This window comes from Salarias fasciatus, unplaced genomic scaffold (genome assembly GCF_902148845.1).
Source record: "Salarias fasciatus unplaced genomic scaffold, fSalaFa1.1, whole genome shotgun sequence".
Classification (NCBI taxonomy): domain Eukaryota; kingdom Metazoa; phylum Chordata; class Actinopteri; order Blenniiformes; family Blenniidae; genus Salarias; species Salarias fasciatus.
In genome coordinates this window covers 254,830-278,891 of record NW_021941381.1, presented here as the reverse complement: position 1 = coordinate 278,891, position 24,062 = coordinate 254,830, and the positions used below count along the sequence as shown (strand labels likewise).

General features: G+C 45.2%; 1 protein-coding gene across 1 annotated transcript in view; it reads right to left on the bottom strand.

Moving 5' to 3' along the window:
- The window catches only part of LOC115385357 (ankyrin repeat domain-containing protein 54-like), a 37,825-nt gene extending 14,151 nt beyond the window's left edge, over window positions 1-23,674 (bottom strand). Inside the window, exons 1-3 of the mRNA XM_030087342.1 lie at window positions 23,216-23,674; window positions 10,181-10,228; window positions 5,970-6,068 (exon numbers count right to left, since the gene is read on the bottom strand). Of these exons, the coding sequence (XP_029943202.1) occupies window positions 5,970-6,068; window positions 10,181-10,228; window positions 23,216-23,555 (487 nt within the window). The 5' untranslated portion in view covers window positions 23,556-23,674. The remainder of the gene's footprint in view (window positions 1-5,969; window positions 6,069-10,180; window positions 10,229-23,215) is intronic.
- Between the last annotated feature and the right edge of the window lie 388 nt (window positions 23,675-24,062).

The window sequence follows — 24,062 nt, the reverse complement described above, 5'->3', positions numbered from 1 at the left end:
ACTGAGTATTTCTTTTTCTGAGTACTTTTTACTTGTATCCACTACATTTAAACAGAAGTATCTGTACTTTTTACTCGGTAGATTTTCAAAACAGGCTCGTTACTTTTAATGCACGGCAACGATTAGATAGATCAGAAAAAAAAAAACATTTCCGCAGGTTCCGCTGGCGGCACCGCGGCAGACTCCAGGCAGCAACTCAGTAACTTGAGCAACAGATTTGTTAATGTGAGGAGGAGTATGGAGTCCGACACAGAGGAGGAGGACAGCAAAGTAGTGGCAGCAGTAAATCCTGATGACGCCACGCTGGAGGACGAGCCAGATGAACGCGACAAACAGCCCACTGCCCAGGATAACCACCCATGGCCTTACCTGAAGGAAATGTTCACGTTTGTCGGCTCAAAAAAGGATTCCTGGCGAATGAACTGTGTCTTGTGTAGACCCAAATTCACAGAGCTTCTCGCGTACAAGAATTCTCCATCAAATTTAAAAAAGCACATAATGGTAAGCAACACAAAAAACAAAGTGTTAACCTGATGTTATGCTAGGTTAGCTTAACATTCCATGACCACGATGTAGCTATCAGCAACATACCAGTTAAGCCTAATGCTATAGTTTGGTAGTTTAAAACTTTTAAAAATGTTTGATATGATTTGGTCCATAATTCCATGCTATAGCTTAATGATGTTGGTAGAGTACAGGCACATGTTGATCAGAATAACAAGTGTAGACTTAACGTAAATTAAGTAATGTAGATGTTTGACAACAATTTAACTCCTCATTTAAGGCTTTATAACTTATTTTGACTTTTTTTTCTCACTCCTAGAGAAAGCACAGCAACCACATGGACAAATACTTGAAATTAACTTCCATCAAAAGGAAATCATCCAAGCCAGAGGAAGGTGAAGGTCCCTCTGCCAAGCAGGTTTGTAATGGAATTTTTTTATGTTACTTTTTAAGATTCAGAGATCAGAAGATGCTCTCAGCACACCTATGTCAAGGATCGACCTATTTTTATATTTGTAGTCATCAGGATAGAGAGCCTGCCTCAGAGAGTCAACATGCCCCCTCCAGCCCCCCATTCAGTGCCACACAGGTCTTTTTATGCAGGAGACATACAGAAGTAAAAGATGACCAGCCCTTAACAGAGCATACTGACACTTTAGTAGATGTTGGGATATTTTGCAAATGTATTGGTGAGACACAGCTGTTATCAGTTTTCATAACTCTGCTCAGCTTTTAATAGGTGCCGTTCATAACATTTTTGAGAGTGGCATTAGATTTGGGAATTGACTATAAAATAGTAGGTAGTGTAATTATTTTATTTTTTCCCACCACAGATCAAACTCTGGGAAAGCAAAGTGTCGCAGAAGAGTGTGGATGATGCCATCGTGTCCTTCGTTGTCCAAGGCCTGCAACCTCTAAGTGTTGTGGAACAACCAGGCTTCAAAAGTCTTGTACAGCACCTGCAGCCAGGGGTCAATGTCATAAGCCGTGGTACCGTCAAAAACAGAGTGGTTAAAGCTACCCATGACATGAAGAAGAATCTGAAGGCTGCAATGTCCGAGGTAGAGTTCATCGCTACAACAACAGACTGCTGGACAGCACACAGAAGAGGATTCCCAGGTGTCACAGCCCATTGGTTGGACCCTCTACGATGAGACGATGCTCCGCTGCTCTCGCGTGCTGTCAGTTAGAAGGCTCTCATACCTTTGCGGTACTCGCTGGTGCCCTTAACAACATACACACAGAATACAACATCCGGGCGAAGATAGTATGCACAACCACTGACAATGGCTCCAATTTCATAAAAGCATTCCAAGTGTACAGGCATAATGAAAACGACACAGGAGGACCACTCCAGGGGGCAAGTCAAACCACAGAAGACAGCAGTGATGAGGAAGAAGGTGAACCTGTCGAGATTGTTGACGCTGGAAGTATATTGGATGAAGACGATGGCCTAGAGTATCAACTGCCAAAGCATCACCGCTGTGCCTGTCACCTTCTCAACCTGGTTGCAACAGTTGACCTCTCTACAGCAGATGCTGATCCAGTCTATAAAAAGCTCTCTCGCTCAACATTTGTGAAGTGCCAGAGCCTATGGAACAAGACCAGTAGATTCACTCAGGCTGCAGAGATCATCCGCACAAAATGCAAACTGCAACTCATGAGGCCAGTCGAGACGAGATGGAATTCTCTCTTCTTCACTGTGGAGAGGCTCATAAGAATCATAAACGAACAAGGAGAAGAAGCCATTACATCTGTTTGCAGTGCACTAAAAATCCCCATGTGAGTACTGTTTTTAAAACTGACTGCATCAATTCATATTTACCAATTAAGGTCAAATGATTTTGTGTTAACATGTTTCCACTAACTCCACACATCCCTACTTTCTAGACCAAGTAATAGTAGTCATGTATGCTCATCTTTTTGGAAATATGTGCTTTTTAGTTGGTGGTTTGACTTTTAATAACTATTTATGTTTGTTTTTGAAAGGTTGACTCCAGCGGAGCTTGCGTTTCTGACAGAGTATGCCAAGACCATGAAACCACTTGCGAAGGCCGTCAATATCCTACAGGGAGAGGCCAACGTACAGATGGGATGGCTTTTACCTACAATAACCGTACTCAAGGTATGTGTCATTCCCCCTTTTCTACTCTGTACACGTAGTGTTCCTTATTTACTGTACTATATTTTCTTTTGGTCATATTTCTAAAAAAAAATATGCTATGTTGATATACCAACAATGAAACTGGATATTTTTTTATTGTGTTTGCGTTTCTGTTTGTCGACCAATCAAGGCTAAGCTTGACAGCTCCGCATCTCCTCCAAGTACTGTGGGCCATTGGTGGACGCACTACAAGCAGGACTTGAAAAGCGTTTTGGACAGATGCTTGGTGATCCTGAGCTAATCGCAGCAGCCATTCTGGTCCCTAAATTCAGGACAACCTGGACATGTAACGAAGAGATCCTAAAAAGTGGTAAGTGACTATTATACTGTTGCTTTAGTTTATTGATAGGATTTTTTTTTTTTTTATCAGATTTGCATTATCTATATTTTTTTTCTTGTAATATGCAATGTTCACCTGTGAAAACTAAATTACAGTCCTTTTTAAGTGTATAAAATAATTTTGCTAAATATGTTATTGCGTAATTTCCATGATTTTATTTTTATAATCTCAGAGTTACAGCAGAGGTAATGGGGAAGTGCTTTAAATCCTTTGATTTTGTAATTCCATAGGCCTTGACTACACCCACTGAGCAAAAAGACGTTGAATCAACGTCTTTTTAAGGTCATTGTTGGACGTCCCAGCAACGTCTCCACAAGGTACAGAATGTAACGCCAGATGACGTCTTTTTTTTTACGTAATTTCGACGTCGGGTATCAACGTCACCAGGACCTTCAGACAAGGGCCAAAAAAAGAGGGGAAAATATAATTTAAGTTGACCAAAACCTAATCTCTTTGCGGACCGAATTCGCGGCATATTCTTTGAGCAATTTATTACAGACGGGTGACACTCGAGATTTGAACTCATGACTTACTGTTCGGCGATCCTCAGCCTTACCTGTTAAGCTGTTTGTTTATTGAGTAAAATATCTGTAAACGGGAGGGTGACGACTATTTTGCGGAATACTACTTATCCTAAAATAAAGTGGTGGTTTTAAAAATGTTTGTGTTTCTCCAAAGTTCACAATTTGATGAAATTCCGTACTAAATTTAACCGCTTGGGCCGCTCTTTTGTTAGACATAATTCTATCTTTACGAGACAATGAAAACAAACAGACTCAAAGAAAAATAAATACAAGCCGGGGTTAACATTCACATAAGTCATGATTTTAAAAATACTGACGAGTATAAACATCTGAAGAATGTTGATATTTCAATGTTGAATCCACAGTGAGTTTACGACACAACTTCAACCATTTACTATAAACGTTTTGAGTCCAAGGTTATTTTCCTGTTACTTCATTTGAATCAATCTCCAGCAGATGCTAACTCGAAATGCATAAAGACAGCATCCAACCTCCTGACAAGCCAAAATTCACAGGTACAGGAAACTACGATCACAATCCAATTCTTTTTAAACAGATTTTATTGCAAAAACTTCACAGTACTCAAAATACCGGACCAGTGACGAATCTGCAGCTAACTCTTCCTCCATCCGCTGTCCCAGCATGCTATGGTGCTGACTGCCCTCAAAAGGGACTGTGACCGGCCGGTCCAAGGTGGCTCCAGACTACCGTCGGTCCACAAAACAGGAATCAGGGTTCCCCGACAACCGCTGGACCAGCGATTAAGGGAAAAACACTTAATTAGCCCGACAGCAGCGTCTCCAGCTCCGTGGTTTTCGCAGTAAAGCGTACACATTTGACACACCTCCACTTCCGGGTTCACTCAGTCAAGCTAATATACACCATGGCAGCCAATAAGTGAACACAGACACAGAACTTCTTGTCTGTCGCCCTTCAAAATAAAACAAAAATAAAATACATCAAAACCCGTTTCATACATAATACGTCATCTCATCTCTTTCAGATGGTAAACACTTTTAATCAAGGAACATAAAGTTTCCCCCGACTTTCGAATGTTCAACCGCATGTAGACGTCGATATTGGGTCCTAATTTCGACGTCCAGATCTTCAACGTCATCTAGACGTCGAAATTGGGTAATAATAAGACGTCCAAATACCGCACCTATTTTGGACGTCCAAAATAGGTCGATAATTGGTCTTGGACGGACCAACGCAATATGGACATGATCTGGACGTCCATACTATGTCCCATGTTTAAGGGGCATCAAAAGCCATCTGAAGGATCAACCCACGGCGCATTCAGGTGACACTTCCAAGTCTTCCGATGAAGAGGACTTCTTTTCTACCATCAAAAAGGGTAAAGCACATAAAAACACCAAACAGCTGGAGTCCTACCTGGCCAACCCAGATGATGATATGGATGTCCTCAAATCTTATCCAGCAGTGTGCCACCTTTCTCTCAAACTGAACACGCCACTACCTGCCTCAGCTGCCTGCGAGAGGCTCTTTAGCACTGCAGGACTGATTCTCCGCCCCAAAAGGGCACGCATCGGGTCAAAGAACTTTGAGAACCAGCTTCTGCTGAAGCTTAACAAACCTTTTTGGTAGTCCTGTAGAGTTGAGATAATAGTGTATGGGGTTGTATTGAGAGAGACAGTGTTTTGTCAGAATGTTCATGTTTGAGTACCTCAGTTCTGTTGATTCAGAAAATGCCAAAATTTCATTTCATTGAGCAGCTCGAATGGGTCTACTGTAGCCCTGTAATGTGAAAACAACACAACAAACAACACAGCCTGTGAGTTGAGAAAGCTATGTGTGTTTTTGGGATTTTGCTCATTAAATTTTCCAGAGTCATTCTGTATGAAGCTTTGAAGGTGAAAAATGTTAAGGCAGGATAAGGTGGCTGGATTTAGCTGCTGCCTGCCAGTGTAATTGGGGAGGAAAAAGATGGGCAGAAAATAGAGGAAGGTGATGGGTTCACGTTTACAAAGCACTTTTGTTTTTGTTTTGTTTTTTTCTGCTCTTAAGTTCACTGCATTCTGGATATATGGCTGAAGCACTTATGTAATGTACACATGTACTTTGTGCTGCTGTCCGATTAAAAACATAAACTTGATTTCAAGAGGTGGGTCTACTTTCCATGATACTTTGCATCAGTTTAGAAACTAATTCTTGGTCAGTGGCCAATTTTAACTAAGACCTGTGTTTGGAGTTTAACCTGAGGACCTGATTAAATGTTTGATCACATAAATGTCCTCCAAATTCTAACAGTCTTTTGGGAAAAAGACGTCTCCCCCCCCCCCCCCCCCCCCCCCCGAGTTTACTTGGTTGGTTATTTTCCTTTTTAGCGTTTCTGGTGGTTTTAACAAGTGTAGCTTTGTTGGTTATTTTTATGAAGAGAAAACAATCAGAGACTGGAACACTGTTGTTAACCTACCAATGCTCTGGTTTCCATTGCAGGAGGAGAAGTGAAGTGCTGTCCGGCCTTTGTCATCTGCTGCACAGGGGTCAATGTCATCCTGCAAGAGCCTTCGCACTGAAGAAAAAAAGTTTCAATCAGCTCAGCACAAGCTATATTCACCATTCATTATGTCCAAATTGCTCAGTAAGACCGTTTTCCTCATTTTATTAAATGAGTGTTTGTATGTGGGAGTCGGAAGCAAACACATTTATCTCAAATGAGAATTGGGACAAGGTCTGTCCTCCAGTCTCTGCCATGGAGAGAACATTGTTGGAAAAACAGGTTCTTTTAGGCCGTCTGGGCATTGTGGAAGTGAAATAGAGATGCAGAGGTCTAGTCTGGTGGCCAGGCATTGACAGAGACATTGAGGATCTAGTCAGGGACTATGCAGCCCGCCTCACCAGCGGTACACCCGGCCCACCTCCTTCCCCGTGCCCTCAGACACCGTGGACCCACATCCAGGTGGACATCTGTGGCGAACTCCACGGTGCCCCACATCATCAGCACTTCCTACTGGTGGCCTATGAGCCGCACTCCAAATGGCTATAAGTGCTGCCGACTGGGTCTTTTACCACTGCAGTGATCATCAGCTTCTTCTCCTGTTTGCCCGCAAGGGCGTCCCTGATGCCATACATAAAAAAAGTAAGGGTTTGCCTTGTGATTATCACAATGGTTTTATTTTGTCTCTACCTAAAATGGTTATCATTCCAGGTGCATTTGTTTGAAGACAGTGCGGAATTTTCTCCCATCTGCTCCAATGTATTGGAGAGAGATTTTCATTTTCTCGCTTAAATCCAAAACTTCATACATTTTTACAAACTGATTCCTGTTATATAGATGATCCTACAGACATGCAAATTTCAGACATGCAAATTTCAGGATAAATCCATGAAAGGCTTCTGACAATCACAGTAAAAAAAAAAAAAAAAAAAAAAAATCACTTTCACCTTTTGGTTTTTCGGCACTTCTTCAACCATACAAACTGGATGAAAAACTGCTGACTCACTGCCATGAATGCCAAGTGCAGCTGGTCTCCTTGGCAACAGTCACACCTGCTGAGTGCAGCTGGTATCCTTGGCAACAGACACCTGCTGAGTGCAGCTGGTCTCCTCGGCAACAGACACCTGCTGAGTGCAGCTGGTCTCGTTGGCAACAGACACACCTGCTGACTCTGTCATGGCTAATGTCAGCTCAGAGCTCACAGAGAATATGGGACACACACTTTCACACACTTTCAGTTAGCATGCAAAAAAGAAAATTTGCGCTGGAATCTTTTAGTTTATTAGTATTTATTCAATGCACATTGCTTCTTAACTTTGTAAAATCAATATTAAAATATATTTTTGTTTCCTTTGAAAAAGGTGGAGATATGAGAGTTCTGGTGCTTCAGAGGTTGAGCCCAATATCAGCTCAGAGCATCTGACAGGTAGAGAGCAGATGGTCATCTACCATGTGTCAATATGATCAATAGGCTATGACTAATGACCAGTGTTATTCAAGGAAAATTTAGTTGATGTAAGTTGCAGTTGCTGTGGACAAAAGCGGAAGTGTTTTGCCTGAAGGAATACTACAGTTCCCATGAGGCCTGGTGCATAAATTGCTGCTCCCGGTGGTGTGCTGTCGGACTGAACTCGCCTACATTTGTTTTCAGTGGCTGTGTGAAGGACGGATAGCGACGAGTAGGGCTGCACGATTATGGCCAAAATGATAATCACGATTATTTTTGTCAATATTGTAATCACGATTATTCATCACAATTATTCATTATGTTATGTAAAACATACCTTTTTATTGCACTTCTTTTTTAAACAAACAAGTGACAAATTGAAGATGTGCGTCTTCAGCACTTCAGTGAAGTCTGGTGTGCATGCGCACATAATTGAAGATGTTTTAATTAGAATCTAAACAACTATTTAGAACCATGTCAATGTTGTGAACGATCGCTTTCCCTTAGAAACGAACATATAGACGCGCCGACTGAGAGTTTTTACAAACGTTTGACCAGACCTCTGTTCTGAAAAGAGCCGGATTATGACTTTGGAACCTGAACGCCTCACTGCTGAGCGACCGTCACTTGCTGCATTCTAACCCCTGAGAGCAACACGATGATCACTGAACAACAAGATGAAGATAAAACAACAAGAGAACAGTAAACAGCCACGCTAAACCCAGAAATGAACCTACCAGAACAATGATTCCCTCTTTCTCTCCAAGCCGCCGCTACGCCGCTCACATCCTGAACTGTCCGTCAATAACAGCTTTTCCCGTTCTGTCCGAGACGCTCAGCGTTTACATCTTCTTTCCACCGGTACAGAAGTTGAGATGCGTTCCATCGACTGATGTTTGAGCCTGAAGGAATCGTTCAAAGCCAGCTAGTGGCTAACAGCTAAGCTAACAGCTGACTGAGACACCGCAGTGGCGTCCATCAGCAGCTACTTTTACGGAGTGTCCCTGAAGGCAGCAGGAGCTACACGGCTCAGGTTGTTCACTGACGCAGAGGGTTTCAGGTGTTCACAGGTAATGAAGGCGGGTTAGGAGGAGCTGCATACTGACAGGTGAATGGACGTTGTTACTGCCTCCATGAAGCAGGAGCCTCAGATTCTCTAAATCATCTGGCGGCCAGATATTGTTGTTCGCGGGCCAAAAGTGGCATCGGGCTGCCAGTTGCCGACCGCTGCAGTAGATGATGCTCCTTTAGGAGGCGCTAGCAGCTCCTCGCCTCCAGATGCCTCAGCACTGTCTCTGCCTGCTGCTCTCCACATTGTACTGTCTGCGGGGTTCACTCGCTTGTTGTTTAGGCGGCGTAATGATGAGGCCCTAACCTCGGTCGCCCCCTGGTGGTTGGCTGATTGTTGGATTAAAAAAGTGCTTGATTTGACACGCAACAGAGCCCGTTTTTTCAATTTAAAAATCGCGACGATCATCTAAATTTAATCGCAGCAGCCAAAATCGTGATCATGATCAAAATTCGATTAATTGTGCAGCCCTAGCGACGAGGTCATGAATCTAATGGATAAACAATGTTTAATCATGATGTGACGCATGCCGTAAAGCAGTCCGCACAATTGGAGCTTTTTAGTGTGCAGGGTTCCTACCACCCTCCTCACAGCTGCTCAGTCCAAGTGAAAGCAATACTGACGCCCTCAGCCCGTGACAGAGGGGTCATTCAACTAGCTGGAAGTCGATGTATCATCACAAAAGATATTAAAATGTTTTATTAAAAGTATAATACACGATTTTGATTTCCGGGTGGATCACCTAAATAATTGGTGGGTCTGTTTGTCAATCATTCTGACAAGCTGCTTTCGTAAGGCGGTTCTACGTGCTTGCGCCCAATCAGCTTCTCCCTTTTGCGCATCCGCATTCAGAGTGTTTATGTAGCCAGTGAGCTTCTGAGCTAGTACTGACCGATGGCGAGTCTGACATAATGAAACTGTAACAGTTTCGGAAAAAAAGCTTTATTTATGAGCGAGGCGGATCGCAGAAACTGTAAATAGAGCCGTACACGCCGGAGAAGAGGAGATCGCGCTCGTACACTTCTGCGTTTCCTGGGAGAAGCAGGAGAGCTGGGCGGATGGTCTGGCGCATGCGCGTTGTTCAAAAAGTGAGTAATGAGACTTGGGGCTTCGTCTTTTCGAGAAAATTGTGTATTAGACCTTTAAGGTTGGAAAGTTCCTTAATGTCACTTTAAGGGAACATTTGCTGTAAAAAAAATACATAAAATAATAGGGGCGTTTGAGTGCCCGCATGATCCCGGGAGCCATGTTGTCTTCCCATCACCCGGGACCCAAACAGGTCCCGGTTGATGGGCGAGACTAAGCAGGTCAAAAGCCCTGATGAGAAAAGCTAAACCAAGAACTGTGACGTCGCCTGGTATGGCACAGCCAGGGCCCTATATACTTCAACAATTACGCCAGTTTGAAAAGTATCCTGATAATGCCTGTCACCTGAATAAACCAAAAAATTGTACTTATTATATCTGACAACCCTATACTAACCCTATACATCAGAAATCGGGGGGGGGGGGGGCAAATATCAGTTTTTGCATCCAAAAATCCCATATTGGCCGAGCTCCAGCTCAAATTAACTAATTAATAACTGTTTGACAGAAAACACTTTCCAACAAACATACTGATCGCAAATAAAAGTTGCAAAAACCGAAGGAAAGGCAGGTCGCATGTTCATACCTGTGTCAATGTCGTTGCCATTTGCAGCTTCCCTCAGTCGTTTCACAGCTGTCAGAGAGAAAACATTCACAGTGAGTCCACAGCTAATTTGTTCACAAGTTAATAGCAGAATGGAAGGGCTATGAATTGTTGTTAACTGGGAGTGATACTTTATTGATAAGCGTAAAGAGATATTGACATGGAGCAACACTCCTTTTCACATCACACCACATAATTATCTGTTCATACAGAATGGCAAAGCTGTAAACGATCATCACTGAGGCCTGAAATGCCATGTCCAGCCGGGGGTGGTGTTCAGAAAAATATAAAATAGCACAGAAGAACATTATGAGCAAGCACCGTCAAATGGTTCAGAAGAAGCAAATGCAGGTTCAAAACTAAATAACAATTAAAGCCGCAAGCGGCATTGGTCGGGACCGAGCCTCCCCGCCAGCCCGCGACTGAGACGTCCACCCACTAACAAGTGAGTTTTTAGCATGTCCCATCCACTAACATGTAGCTGTTAGCATTTGTCATCGACTAATATGGAGTTGTTAGCATCTCCCATCCACTAACATGTAGCTGTTAGCATCTGTCATTGACTAACATGGAATTGTTAGCATCTCCCATTCACTAACATGTATCTGTTAGCATCTGTTATCCACTAACATGGAGTTGTTAGCATGTCACGTCCACTAACATGTAGCTGTTAGCATCTGTCATCCACTAACATGGAGTTGTTAGCATGTCACGTCCACTAACATGTAGCTGTTAGCATCTGTCATCCACTAACATGGAGTTGTTAGCATCTCCCGTCCACCAACATGTAGCTGTTAGCATCTGTCATCGACTACCATGGAGTTGTTAGCATCTCCCATTTACTAACATGTATCTGTTAGCATCTGTCATCCACTAACATGGAGTTGTTAGCATCTCCCATCCACCAACATGTAGCTGTTAGCATCTGTCATCCACTAACATGGAGTTGTTAGCATGTCCTGTCCACTAACATGTAGATGTTAGCATCTGTCATCAACTAACATGGGAGCTGTTAGCATGTCCCATCCACTAACATGGAGCTGTTAGCTTCTCCCATCTGCTTTTGACAGTCACTGAATGAAGGCACTGAGTATCAGAGTTTGATTGACAGCTGCTGTCAGCTGTGTAACTGCACTGTATGCCCATATATGGTCATGTCCGTTAGAGTGGGAGAGAGGAGAAAATAAATAAAACTTTCTGTTTGGGAAACAACTTTGGCAAAACTGAACAAAAAATACCACGTTTGATCGGAAAATTAGTTGTCTTTCAGTTGGTGAAGCTTTCAGAGCAGTCAGACTTTTAGTTTGGACCCCAGAGGCCTCAGTTTGTGAGAAGCGCGAGATTTTTCCCCATCCGGCTCCATTATAACTGAGAGCAAAAAAAAATGTAGAGCGCGCACCTTTTCATACCTGTGAAAATGTACTTTTAACATGATATTTTCCCCACTTATGTCACATGATCTTGTTCGGGAGAAACTGATGACGCTTCACGTGTGCTCGGTTTGTTGATATAATTCACGGTTTAGCCACACTCGACAGTTGTTCGAGGTGCTGACTTTTCTTCCTTTTCTTCCTTTTTTCCCCATTATAACGGATGAGGGCCAGAGCAAGGCAGATTTCAGACTTCTGACTTTGAATGCTAATAAAATCAACACCGTCAGACTTTTGACAAAGTTGTTCACAACTTTTGTAGAGAAATTTCTCCTCGATCATGTCACGTTAGTCTGATGTCTGTACGACAAACGGTCTCGGAGGAGATAATTTTTTCGTAGGGAGTGATTTTGAGCAAAATTTTACTTTGAAAGGGAAATTGTGGACTTCCTGTTGGATTTAGGTCAGGGGTGTCAGTGCGTGAAATGTAGATCTTGATGAGACGAACGCGTGAGTGTTGGTTTGATCTCTCTACGACATTCCTTCGGGCCGTAGCGACTGTTTTAGACGTTTTTTGGGATATAGGTGGTGCTAGAGAGCCGATGGTGTTCTTTTTTGGATTTTATAAACTTTTTCGCAGGTCATGATGTGCGTGCCAAATTTGGTGAGTTTTCGTGCATGTTTAGGGGTTCAAATTGGCGTTTATTTGGGCGTTAGTATAATAATATAGAACGACGACAATAAACAGACGAATAACAATAGAGACCTTGCCCTGGCTTGCGTGCACGGAAGAGGGGGACTCCTTCCTTGCTCATTTAGTAGCGCTCAAGTAAAAATTCAGTTTCTTTTCCCTGGTGGAGTCTGTGTGGAGCTGTGGCAGTGCTAGAAGCCAGTCTTTTCTTACTTTCTGGAAGATCCTGCTCAGTTGTTGCTCACTAAGCATCTGGCGGAGTAATGGCGAACCTATCAGCTGGAGCGCGCATTACGTCATTCCTTTCAAATTCTCAGCAAAAAAATTCTGGTGCCAGACCGGCACTGCAACTTTCAAGTGACAATTTACCGCTGTTAAGAGGTACTTGTAATGAATATGTCAGGGCACATTGTACACATCATTAAAAATTTGTAACATATTTGTGGTGGAAAATAAGTATTTTTAAGGTTGTAAAACTCCTTAATGCACCTTTAAGTGTAAAGTTAAAGCTATTTATATTGAAAAAGATGAAACTTACAGTGATTTCATATTTCTTAAATAAAAGGTAAACATTTAATTTATTGTAGTTTTTATTTCTAAAATGTTATACTGGAGGAGCTTCCTGGATAGATAATTTCTAGTTTTACAGGTAGTACATTGTGTACATGATTCTTAACAGTTTTTCTGAGGCTTTTGTATTATTTATATCGATATCGGAATTATAGCGTATCGAGCGAATTTATGAACTATATCATGATAAAATTTTTGGCCATATCGCCCAGTACTAGGTTCCAAGCATTGCCACTTCAGACCGACGCTTTGCTGGTGGAAGTGGAGGTCTTTGCTGCAGCAGTTGAAGGGGAAGTGGACGTCTTTGCTAGAGTAGTGGTGCTGGAAGTGGAGGCCCCATTATTATTATATTTTATTTTGATTCATACTAAGTTTCAACATGATAAATACCATAAACAGTAAAGAATCGGTTACAACATTGGTCTCATTAAAACCATCTGCATATCTACAAACTACTATAAAATACGTGTTTATTGATGTTTTGTTTGGGCCATGGTGTCCAGCATCAGTGTCTCTCATCCAGATTTAGTCTGATCTTCCTCCAATCTTCTTCCCACAAATAAAATTCAGCCATCATCTCATGGTAATTTCCTGCAAGAGCACCACAGATTTCATAATTTTCCCCATAAATGTGTAGAAATAGAAAACAACATTGCCACATAAGCATTGTTTATGAAAATACCTGTAGCTATTGCCGTTTGTGCTGTGTACCTGGTCTACTATTTCTTGATGTGTTTTCCAAGAGCAGAAACAAACTAATGAAAAAAGATTATTAATTAATATCGAAACAGCAATACTGTGATGATTAAAAGATAACAATGGCAATAATAGTCATAATAGCAATTTCAAAATTTAAAGGGACTTAAGGCAACTTTTCAAAATTTACCTCAGTGCTGCCGCGATAGGCGCTGTGGGTAACTGCAGCCACCAGCCAAGGCGGCACGGGAGCGCGCACAAACATTTTACAGAATGTCCGGCTTCACAGCGCTGCACCAGGGATGCTCATGCTGTTTACTACGTCGCGGATTACTGCAGGACCACAGCGCATATTATGTGATTTTTGTAAGCATCCATTTTCACTCCCAAATGCAGCTGAAGTTCCCTCCATGAATCAAACGCATATCCAATATTTATTCGGGTGCTGCTTCGGTCATATTTTTATTTTTTTTTATTTTTATTTTTTTTACTCACGAGATAACGCTGATAATAGGGCTGCGTTAAACGATTACTTTTGTAACCGATTAATCTAGGAAATAGTTCTTCGATGCATTGATTAATCTAACGATTCATTTTTAAACCCGTCGCAGAGCTCCTCTCTGCCTCCGTGTTTATGCGGCGGGTCCCTGCGCGCTCCGCGGCCGGTACTGGGAACTCCATGGTTCTACTGGGGGACTTCAGCGCCCACGTGGGCAGCGACAGTGAGACCTGGAAGGGGGTGATTGGATCGCATGGCCTCTCTGATCTGAACCTGAGTGATGTTCTGTTATTGGACTTCTGTGCTAGTCACAGTTTGTCCATAACAAACACCATGTTCGAGCACAGGGATGTCCATAAGTGCACTTGGCACCAGGACACCCTAGGTCGGAGGTCGATGATCGACTTTGTTGTCGTGTCATCTGACCTCTGACCTCGTGTTTTGGACACTCGGGTGAAGAGAGGAGCAGAGCTGTGGACTGATCTCCACCTGGTGGTGAGTAGGATTCGGTGGTGGAGGAGGAAACCGGACAGACTTGGCAGACCCAAACTTATTGTGAGGGTCTCTTGGCAACGTCTGGTGGAACCAGTCTCTTCAGCAGGGTTTTCAACTCCCACCTCCAGGAGAGCTTCTCTCATATCCCGAGGAGGCTGGGGACAGTCTGAGGCTGAGTCCGAGTGGACCATGTTCTCCACCTCCATTGTCGAGGCAGCTGCCCGGAGCTGTGGTCGTAAGGTCTCCGGTGTCTGTCGTGGCGGCAACCTCCGAACCCGGTGGTGGACACCGGAAGTAAGGGCGGCCGTCAAGCCAAAGGAGTCCTATCGAGCCTTGTTGGCTCATGGGACTCCAGAAGCAGCTGACAGGTACCGGCAGGCCAAGCGAACTGCAGCCCGAGTGGTTGTGGAGGCAAAAACTCGGATCTGGGAGGAGTTCGGGGAGGCCATGGATGAACACTATCGGTCGGTCTCGAAGAAATTCTGGCAAACCGTCCGGCGCCTCAGGAAGGGAAAGCAGGTCTACGCCAACACTGTGTACAGTGGAGGTGGGGAGTTGCTGACCTCAACTGGGGATATCATAGAACGGTGGAAGGAATACTTCAGAGGACCTCCTCAATCCCGTCGCAATGTCTTCCGTGGAGGAAGCAGAGGCTGAGGTCTCAGAGGTGGACTCGTCCATCACCCAAGCCGAAGTCACCGAGGTCGTTGATAAGCTCCTCGGTGGCAAGGCACCGGGGGTGGACGAGATTCGCCCTGAGTACCTCAAGTCTCTGGATGTGCAGGGACTGTCTTGGTTGACACGTCTCTGCAACATCGCGTGGCGGTCGGGGACAGAACCTCTGGATTGGCAGACCGGGGTGGTGGTCCCCCTGTTTAAAAAGGGGAACCGGAGGATGTGCTCCAACTATAGGGGGATCACACTCCTCAGCCTCCCCGGGAAAGTCTATTCCAGGGTACTGGAGAGGAGGATCCGACCGATAGCCGAACCTCGGATTCAGGAGGAACAATGTGGTTTTCGTCCTGGTCGTGGAACACTGGACCATCTCTATACCCTCCATAGGGTGCTCGAGGGCTCGTGGGAGTTCGCCCAACCAGTCCACATGTGTTTTGTGGACTTGGAGAAAGCATTCGACCGCGTCCCTCGTGGTGTCTTGTGGGGGGTGCTCCGGGAATACGGAGTCTGGGGCCCCTTGTTAAGGGCCATCCGGTCTTTGTATGACCGGAGTAGGAGTCTGGTCCACATTGCTAGCAGTAAGTCGGACCTGTTCCCGGTGCATGTTAGACTCCGGCAGGGCTGTCCTTTGTCACCGGTTCTGTTTATAATCTTTATGGACAGAATTTCTAGGTGCAGCCAGGGGCCGGAGGGAGTCTGGTTTGTGTACCACAAGATTTCAGCTCTGCTTTTTGCAGATGATGTTGTCCTGTTAGCTCCATGGAACCTGGACCATCATGCACTGGGGCGGTTCGCAGCCAAGTCTGAAGCGACAGGGATGAGGATCAGCACCTCCAAATCCGAGGTCATGGTCCTTGACCGGAAGAAGGTGGCTAGCCCTCTCCAGGTCGGTGGAGAGACTCTGGCCCAAGTGGAGGAGTTTAAGGGCCAATCCCAATTCTATCCCTTACCCCTACCCCTATGATATGCGCGTTCACGAGGCTTAAGGGCTATCCCAATTCTACTTTTTGAATAGGGGTAGGGGTAAGGGGAAGGGCTATTTCACCCCTTTCAGCGAAGTCTGCATCGATGCTCCCTATTCCCTATAGGGGTAGGCGGAGTTTCACACTGGCCAGAAAAAAACAACATGGCGCCCACCATGGAGTCGCACAAATGTAAGATTGCTTTCTGTATACTATTTAAAAAGCTATAAAAAGTGCATTTGCTTTACTGAAATGTGTAGATATACTGGCATGACAGTGTCCCAGTCATAGATTAACGTTTTAGCGCTGCGCAGCACCGTTTCCGATTGTAAATTTGTAACTTCTGAAGAGCACTAATTGCTGTATTAACGTCATCTTTTATCATGTTTTTAACATAATATGTTAGACACAGGGACCCCCGATGAAACCCGACTGCTGATTCAGTTTAGAGCCGGGTTCCTCAATTAGCGGACCGCGGTCCACGACCGGACCGCGGCACACCTCGCTGCGGACCCAGGGCAAATGTATGGGGGAAAAAAAAGAAAAAAAATCTTTCTTTAAACGCTCCATGTTCCGTGTGAGCACCGTTCTGCACCGCTCTGCAGCGCGCTCCGTCGCACCTTGGTATCGCTGCCCCCCTCCCCCCCCCCCAAGTCCGGACCCATGCTTGTATATAAAAAGCAAATGTGGACCTTCAAGATTTGTATTTGAGGACCCCGGGTTTAGAGGTTAAAAAGGAAGAAAAGTTTTTGAAATCAAAATACAGCACCAAAACACAATGAGAGTAAATTATATTATTCGTCTAAGCTATAATATGTCAGTAATAAAACGTGTTTATATAAATATATCTGTATTACTTTAGGAAATTCATAAAAGAAAATGGCTTGGAAGGGGAAGTTACAGCCCAGCAAGCTTCAAAAAAGTGGGAGAACCTCAAAAAGAAATATAAGGTAAATAATAATACCATTATTAAAAAAATAAAAGTAATTTCTAATGTAATTTCTATCATTTCTAATATCCATAATTTTTTGTTGTTATAGGAGTGCGGCGGGGCTTAAAGGGCCAAGGGGTATCCCAATTCATAGTGCTGCAAAGACAGCCCTAGCCCTCAGCCCTATTCTAAAAGGGGTAGGAGAGTGATAGGGGTAGGGCCAAGGGCTGAGGGGTAGGGGAAAGGGGTAGAATTGGGATTGGCCCTAAGTATCTTGGGGTCTTGTTCACGAGTGGGGGAAAGATGGAGGTGAGATTGGCAGGCGGATCGGTGCAGCGTCTGCAGTGATCAGTCGTTGTATTGGTCCGTTGTGGTGAAGAAGGAGCTGAGCCGAAAGGCGAAGCTCTCGATTTACCGGTCAATCTACGTTCCCACCCTCATCTATGGTCATGAGCTTTGGGTCATGACCGAAAGGACAAGATCCCGGATACAAGCGGCCGAAATGAGTTTCCTCCGTTGGGTGGCTGGGCGCTCCCTTAGAGACAGGGGGAGGAGCTCAGTCACCAGGGAGGAGCTGGAAGTAGAGCCGCTTCTCCTCCACATCGAGAGGAACCAGCTGAGGTGGCTCAGGCATCTGTTTAGGATGCCTCCTGGACGCCTCCCTGGGGAGGTGTTCTGGGCATGTCCCACCGGGAGGAGACCCCGGGGAAGACCCAGGACACGCTGGAGAGACTATGTCTCTCAGCTGGCCTGGGAACGCCTTGGGATCCTCCCAGAGGAGCTGGAGGATTAGTCTGGGGAGAGGAAGTCTGGGCATCTCTGCCGAGACTGCTGCCCCCACGACCCGGCCCCGGATAAGCGGTTGAAGATGGATGGATGGATGTTAATAACATGTGATAATAATACAATATCACAATAATGCTGATCAGAATCATACAACCATAATATCAATAGCAATCAAGTACAATATACATCCTTAAACCAATTCTCTCAATAAAAATCTCTGCCTGAAGAATTTATGACTTCATTTCATTCTCTTTGTGTCTGTGTCCTCCATGTATGGTGTTTATAATAAACTCGATCAGAAGTTGAAAACTGATCGATTTATGGTCACTTCTACGCAGCACACAGCAACAGACTCACATGACAACAATGCTTGATTTCATTGGTTGTTGCGCTATTTTAGCCCGCCCCTTCCCTTTTTGGATTGACAGGTTTTGTGTGATTCATCCCGGTTCCACAGCGGCGGTGCACCAGACAAATTTACCGAAATTTTTTTTTTCAATTACTTGCGACCGAGTCAGTTGGGGGCCGAGTTGATCGGAAGTCGGGGCCGAGTTGGTTGGGGGCCAACTTGGCTTGGGACTGGCGACGTCAGGGACGACTTAGCCTCCTGATGTCCCGACCTCTGAACTGAAAGCTTTGTTTACGGCTGCCGCATGCATATTTAGGGTGTTTTTACGAAATTAACTTTTTGAAAATATGTATTTTACTTGGGATATAATGCATATTTTGGAGCAAATGTCACTGGGCACTTTGAATTCACAAATGATTTAAATAAAAAGTAAATAAAGCATCTACGTGGTTCTGTTCTGATACGCCAGCTCTGCTTGGCAGTGCAAACATTGCACCGATCTCTCCCCTTTTTTCCGTTTACAATGGTCCCAAATTTTTGACATTTTCTGGCCTTTTCTTTGTTGTCCTTCCTCGTTTTCACCTGCATTTTCTTCATTCTGCTCTTTATCCATTTCTCGTGTTGTTTCCCGCGCTGTGCTCCACCTGCTTGCTCCAACATGTCCGTGCGGCTTACACTCTCGGGTGGAAACATGCTGCGCTTTAGTTCCGGGTGCTACACGCTAGCAGTTTCTCAGTTGTTTCACTGTACAAAATTAATAAATGAATCCTCGAAGCAACAGAAGTGAATTCGAAGCTTTTTTATAATCAAATTATTCGATTTAATCGATGAATCGTTTCAGACTTAGATTTTTCCCTTGAGTCGGCATCCACCAGGAGCCGCCATGTCCGCCGTACATCACAATTATTATAATGATATGCCTGAGCTTGGCCAATCAGCGCTCTGGCGCTAGATACACGACTAATCCATGCAGGACACGCACGCACTGAGGCAGGGATTCCCCGCGGGGCTTCCCTGGTAGTTAGCGGACAACACTTGCTAGTGGCTCTGTAAAAATATAGCGTAGCGGCAGCCTCATATAGCGTAGCGGCATTTGTCTAAATTTTTTAAGCGTAACAGGCAAAAATTTAAGTGTAGTGGGGCCGCTACGCTATAACGCTTTAGGGGAAACCCTGAAAATGATATTTGTAAAATGGATATTATATAATCAGAGTTGTCTTATATTTGGACCAACATGTAAATAAAATAAATAAATCATATTATTAGCTCCTCTTATAGAGCGAGAGATAGATCGATAGAGTGAAACTGCGTTCTTGCCCTTCCTGGGTGGCATCTCCTTGAAATTTTGCCCATGGTGGCATGTTGGGAGTTAGGGCTGCACAATTAACCGACACCGCATTGAAACTGAGGTTTTAACTGCTGCGGTAACCGAACCGCACAGGGCTGAGGTTTTTCGAGGCATTTGAATGACAGACCTATCCGCCAATCAAAACGTTCCGGTCTCGCGTTCCGGGCCACCGGCCAATCAGAAATGACAATTGGAAGCAAGTACGTGTGCACTGCACCGCTGCCGCTAACTACTGTCAGGTTGCTAACAACAAACCCTGCAGTGTGCTCTGCTGTGTCGAGAGGAGCAAAAAGTTTTCAGTGCGACTCGATCACGGTGTGAAAATGGCTGAGATGGCAACAGAAGAGGGAGCGGAGCCGCTGGTATTGAAAAAGAACTGTAGTTCAGTTGTTTGGACTGACTTGGGGTTTGAAAAAACCCCGATGTGGAGCAAAAGCGAGCCAAATGTAGACAGTGTCGCCGTGCAGCAGCCAGATCCAGAGGAAACACATCTAATTTATACCAACACCACTACACAATTAACAGAAACGTCAACAAGTCGTAGGTTATTCTCTCTCTCCCCTGATCGCCCCACAGCTCAGCCTTCATCCAGCATGTGATGCTCTCGTCTGTGAGGGAGGATGACCCAGAGCAGGATTACTGAACTGACTGTGATCTAAGAATATTACAGCAATAAGGATTAATTTTTTTACCCTTTATCTTTAGAGGCTAGCATTTTTTTTTTCTTTTTTTTTTTTGCGAGCTGAAGTTAGTTTCACAGTGGTGCCCATTTGCGGTTCTCGTTTTTAATTTCCATTTATTTCACGTTGAAAACTGTTCTCTAAGTAATGTTCTGTGAACCATGCAAGCAAGACCAGTATTGAATTACAATTTTGACAGCATTGGGTTTTGATTATTTTGTTTTTATTTCATTAAAACAACACATTCTTTTTTTCCCAAACATGATGCGACATGCATGGTGGCGTCTCGGCTGCCGCTGCCTTCAGCTTTTTGTACTTTATGTTGTGCAGTTAAATTTAAAAGAAACTCAAGGAGTTAGCCTTTGTTTTGTTAGGGTTAAAATGTCAGAAGGACTGTTGATGCTCGTGTCTTGTTCGAGTTGGCGCGCCACCAATGCGCAGGCGGTTTCTCCTATACTACGTTTTTGGGCTCAGTTGTGCGCGTTCCATGCAGGCACTGTCAAGTTAGTTTACATTATGCGTTATTTTATGTGCCAACTTGAGCAAGACCATGTAAAAGTAACAAGAATTTTGTTCGACCATAATTTTAGCGGTTTTCTGCATTTGAAAGTATAAAATGTGAAAATCGCAAATCAAATTGCAATCGCATTTTTGGTCAGAAAAATTGCAATTAGGTTTTTTTGTCAAAATCGTGCAGCCCTATTGGGAGTTTAAAAAAATGAAAATGAAAATCTTTTCTGGCTGTGTAGGTCGGCTGTGTTCATGTCCCTTTAAGATGCTGCAGTGACAGCCTGACTCCACCCTGACTGACTCCACCAGCTCCTCTGTAAAATCAGGTAAGGAGCAAAAGAAACTGTCAGCAGATCAGACATGATCTCTGTACACAGAACATCACAGCATGCTGGGTTAGCCGCAACTAAACCGGCCTGCAGGGCTCAATATTAAAGTCCAAGTTAACCAAAATCAGTCATTTTCTTCTAAACACCTTAAATAAGTCATAAATGTGTTTCTTTACAACATATAAAAGCCATTCCTCCATTTATGATTTAATTTTGGAGGTAGACTTCACAGACTTTTTTCACCGCTTCTGTGTTCAGGATTTAATGGGCGGGTCAGAAATGAGGGCCGCGTTACATAACGCGGCCATCATTGGCATAAACCCGCCCCCCGGATGCTGAGCGATATAAAAACATCTAGAGTATTAGCATCGGCGGTTTTCCCGCTAGCTTTCGAGTCTCGGATAGCATCTCGTACGACAGTTTGCAGCTAGCTAACCAGTCAGCCAGCCAGCTAACCAGGCATGTCACCTCCACGTCGCCCGTGCATCTTCCCTGGTGCCACAGTGTGCAGGGTAACGATGCCGTTAGCTACACAAGCCCGCGCAGCCCGCCTCGCGGGTTGCCCTCGTCCCCGGGGAGCGTCGGCTCACCTCGGGCCCGCCACCGCGCCGCGAGGCGCGGCCAGGTCCGGGAGGCCTTCTCCCCGGGGGTCGCGGGGGTTCCTCCGCGGGGCGGTGTCCGACGCCGCCGCGGAAGGCAGGTCGGTTTTGGAGGGAGTCGGGTCGGCGACGACGACTCTGGACGCGCGCCGGGCCCTTCCCGCGGATCTTCCCAGCCGCGGACCCACAGCTCCCCCGCCCGGAGCCGCGGGTCGACTCGGCTGGCGCCTAGCAGCTGGCTGAGAACTGGTGCAGACCGGGGGAATCCCACTGTTTAATTAAAACAAATAAATGACCATTCTGATGGAGACTGTGAGGAACGAGGCTGAGCGCTCTCAGTTTCTGGCTCTGATGGCTCAAATTGGTAGGGCTGGGTCTGTCTGATGAGGCTGTTAGCGCTAAAAGCCTCATGAGACGGACCCAGCTGCAGGCGGCTCCCCTCCCGCTGTGGGCGTGGCTCCGGCGCTTCTAGCTGACACGCCCCCAGCGTTTCACAGCAGAGAGAAGTGCTGGTTTTTCCATGATTTTGAGAACTTATTTTATATACTTGGCAATTTTTTTTAATCATTCAAATTTGGCTCAGTGGTAATGACACATGTTTATGCAGTGTGACAAACTCATAACACAAATTTATTTCTGCTTAACTCGGACTTTAATCTTGTCCAAACGTCCTGGACAGTAAAATACCTGTTCAGCTGACTGGAAGATTTCACTGCAGAAGCTGGACACTGGAGGTTGTCTGCGAGAAAACATGTTGAGCTTCCATGCCTGTAAAGGACGTCAGGTTTTGACAACCTTCAAACTATGGTGAGTAAACTGTCCTGGTGTTTCCAAAAGATAACAGTAAACATAATGTCCAGCCACAGCAAGGGGCCATCATCCAGCCTTCAAACTGTATGGAATGGATATGGTAAAATACAGGTTTCTGACTGATCGTCCCACTCCTGGATGAAGGCTGAACATCATCCTAACAGTGATGGGCTTCCACTGCTTCCTGCCTGCCAGAGCAATGCTTCATGAGATGTCACGTTTGGAAACAGCTGACAAACCCTACAGACAGATAAATACACACACACACAGACAGACACACACACACACACACACACACACACACACACACACACACACACACACACGTTTTCTATACACACACACACACACACACATATATATATACATACATATATATGTAATATTTATGTTGGTATATTATATGCTTGCAACATTCTTTTGTTGAAGTGTCCGTTTGTTAACACTTGCACTTTGCATATTCTTCTTAAATGTAAACCTGACTGTTTTTCTGTGTGCTCCACACAGCTGCTGTCAACACTGTTTCAACACTCTGCTCACCTCAAACTTCTTTTTTCTACAGAACCAAACACACACACACACACACACACACACACACACACACACACACACACACACACACACACACACACACACACACACACACACAATCAAACTTCTCTTTTCTACACACAGAGACCAAACCGGTCCATAAAGGACTTCTTTTCACAGACTTACCGTAGATGTCTTTCCCCAGTGGACCGAGGCTCCTCCCGGCTCTGTGGTGTCGCCTGGCCCGGCTCCCTGTCATCTTCCCCGGCTTGCCCGCCACGCCGGGCTCCCTGCAGCCAGGCTCCCACAACAAGTGCAGATACCGGAGCTCCGTGTCGCTCGCAGGGCCGACTCGTCCCAACACCATGCCGCTCCTACCGAAGCCGACAGCGGCGGGACCTGGATCGGCCGCCCCCTCTGCGCCGCCCCGCTGCCCCTGCTCGCTGTCAGCCGACCTGAGAGCTCCGTCTTCGGCTCCGTGCTGCACCGTGCACTCTCCCTCGGAGCTGGAGCTCCACCCGTCCATCCTTCACCGCCACACGGTCGAAACCATTTGGACACGACACCAGCTGGAGCGACGGGGAACACCGGCCGCGATAAACATCAGGAAGGGCCGCTTTAAATCTGACAAATGCGCCGTGAGCACCGGATGTAAACACTGCACATCCGCTGCAGAGGATCTCCCATCCGGGTAACAGCTACAGACATAACAGACTGACGCCTCCGTGGCTGCTTCGGAGCGGGACAGACGGCCGCCATCTTGGAGACGCGATCAGGGAAGCAGCAGAAGTCCAGAATTTAGATGGCATTGGAGTGGATCCGAGAGAGAAAGACAAAGTAATTATCTGCAGTGACTCAGTATTAAAGAGCATCCGGTCAGGAAGATCCCGCAGTAGACATGTTTTAGTGAACTGCAGGAAACATGGGCAATAATGAAGGGAAATGATGGCAGGAAGAGGGAGGGGTGAAGGCAGAGCCTGCCCGTGGCATAGGCAGTATTATGGTGCGTTCACACCGGACGCGTTGCAAGCGT